Raw genomic sequence first — 666 nt, 5'->3', positions numbered from 1 at the left:
GCTGCGAATGCGATTGCAGGCGTGCATAGTCACGCACCTTAACCTGGATGCTTTTCCTCGCGATTGCAGACAGCCGCGGAAGTACGTGTGGTTAGCGCTGCTCGGTCTGCTGGCCGTGCACGCCGCCAAGACGCACGTGCGTAACGCAGACTGGAAGGACGAGTACACCATCTTCACCGCCGGTCTCAAGGTACGTACCACGCAAGGACGCCCCCGCAAGTTCGGTTCTTCTGTTCTGGTTGTTATTCCTGTCCGGCACCGAGTTTGAAAATATTTAATTAAGGTTTGATGTAGTGCGTCTCACTCTCGATGAATGTTAACTGCGGGAGGTCGGATGTTGTATGAGTATAGCGATCGGGCATAGTGTGAACACGGACATCGGATATAATGTGAGTGAGGAGATCAGGTGGGATACTGTGAACATAGGCATCCGATATGGCGTTGAAAGAGAAATCGGGTGTAGTGTGAACATCGTGCATTCAACACGTGATAACACTACTGCAATCATGACCCTCAAACGCACAGTGCAAAGCAGGTTTATCGAAAAGATGAATATTGTAATAAATCTACTTTCTGTCCCCACGTTTTTTTTTCTGCCACATTGCAAAAACGTCCGCTTTGAAAGTGCTCAACCTCGATATGAACTTCCTCTCCCCCCCCCTTCTC

At 49.5% G+C, this 666-nt stretch overlaps 1 protein-coding gene across 1 annotated transcript in view; it reads left to right on the top strand.

The window, feature by feature from the left end:
• Positions 1 to 666, top strand: part of LOC119585654 (protein O-mannosyl-transferase Tmtc3-like) — a gene marked incomplete at both ends in the record, with an annotated part of 116,247 nt that overhangs the window by 99,792 nt on the left and 15,789 nt on the right. Inside the window, 1 exon segment of the mRNA XM_037934330.1 lies at positions 70 to 190. Coding sequence (XP_037790258.1) covers positions 70 to 190 — 121 coding nt within the window.

Source organism: Penaeus monodon, chromosome 20 (genome assembly GCF_015228065.2).
Source record: "Penaeus monodon isolate SGIC_2016 chromosome 20, NSTDA_Pmon_1, whole genome shotgun sequence".
NCBI lineage: Eukaryota > Metazoa > Arthropoda > Malacostraca > Decapoda > Penaeidae > Penaeus > Penaeus monodon.
The sequence above is the reverse complement of the archived record's forward strand: the minus strand, read 5'-3'. Positions and strand labels throughout refer to the sequence as shown.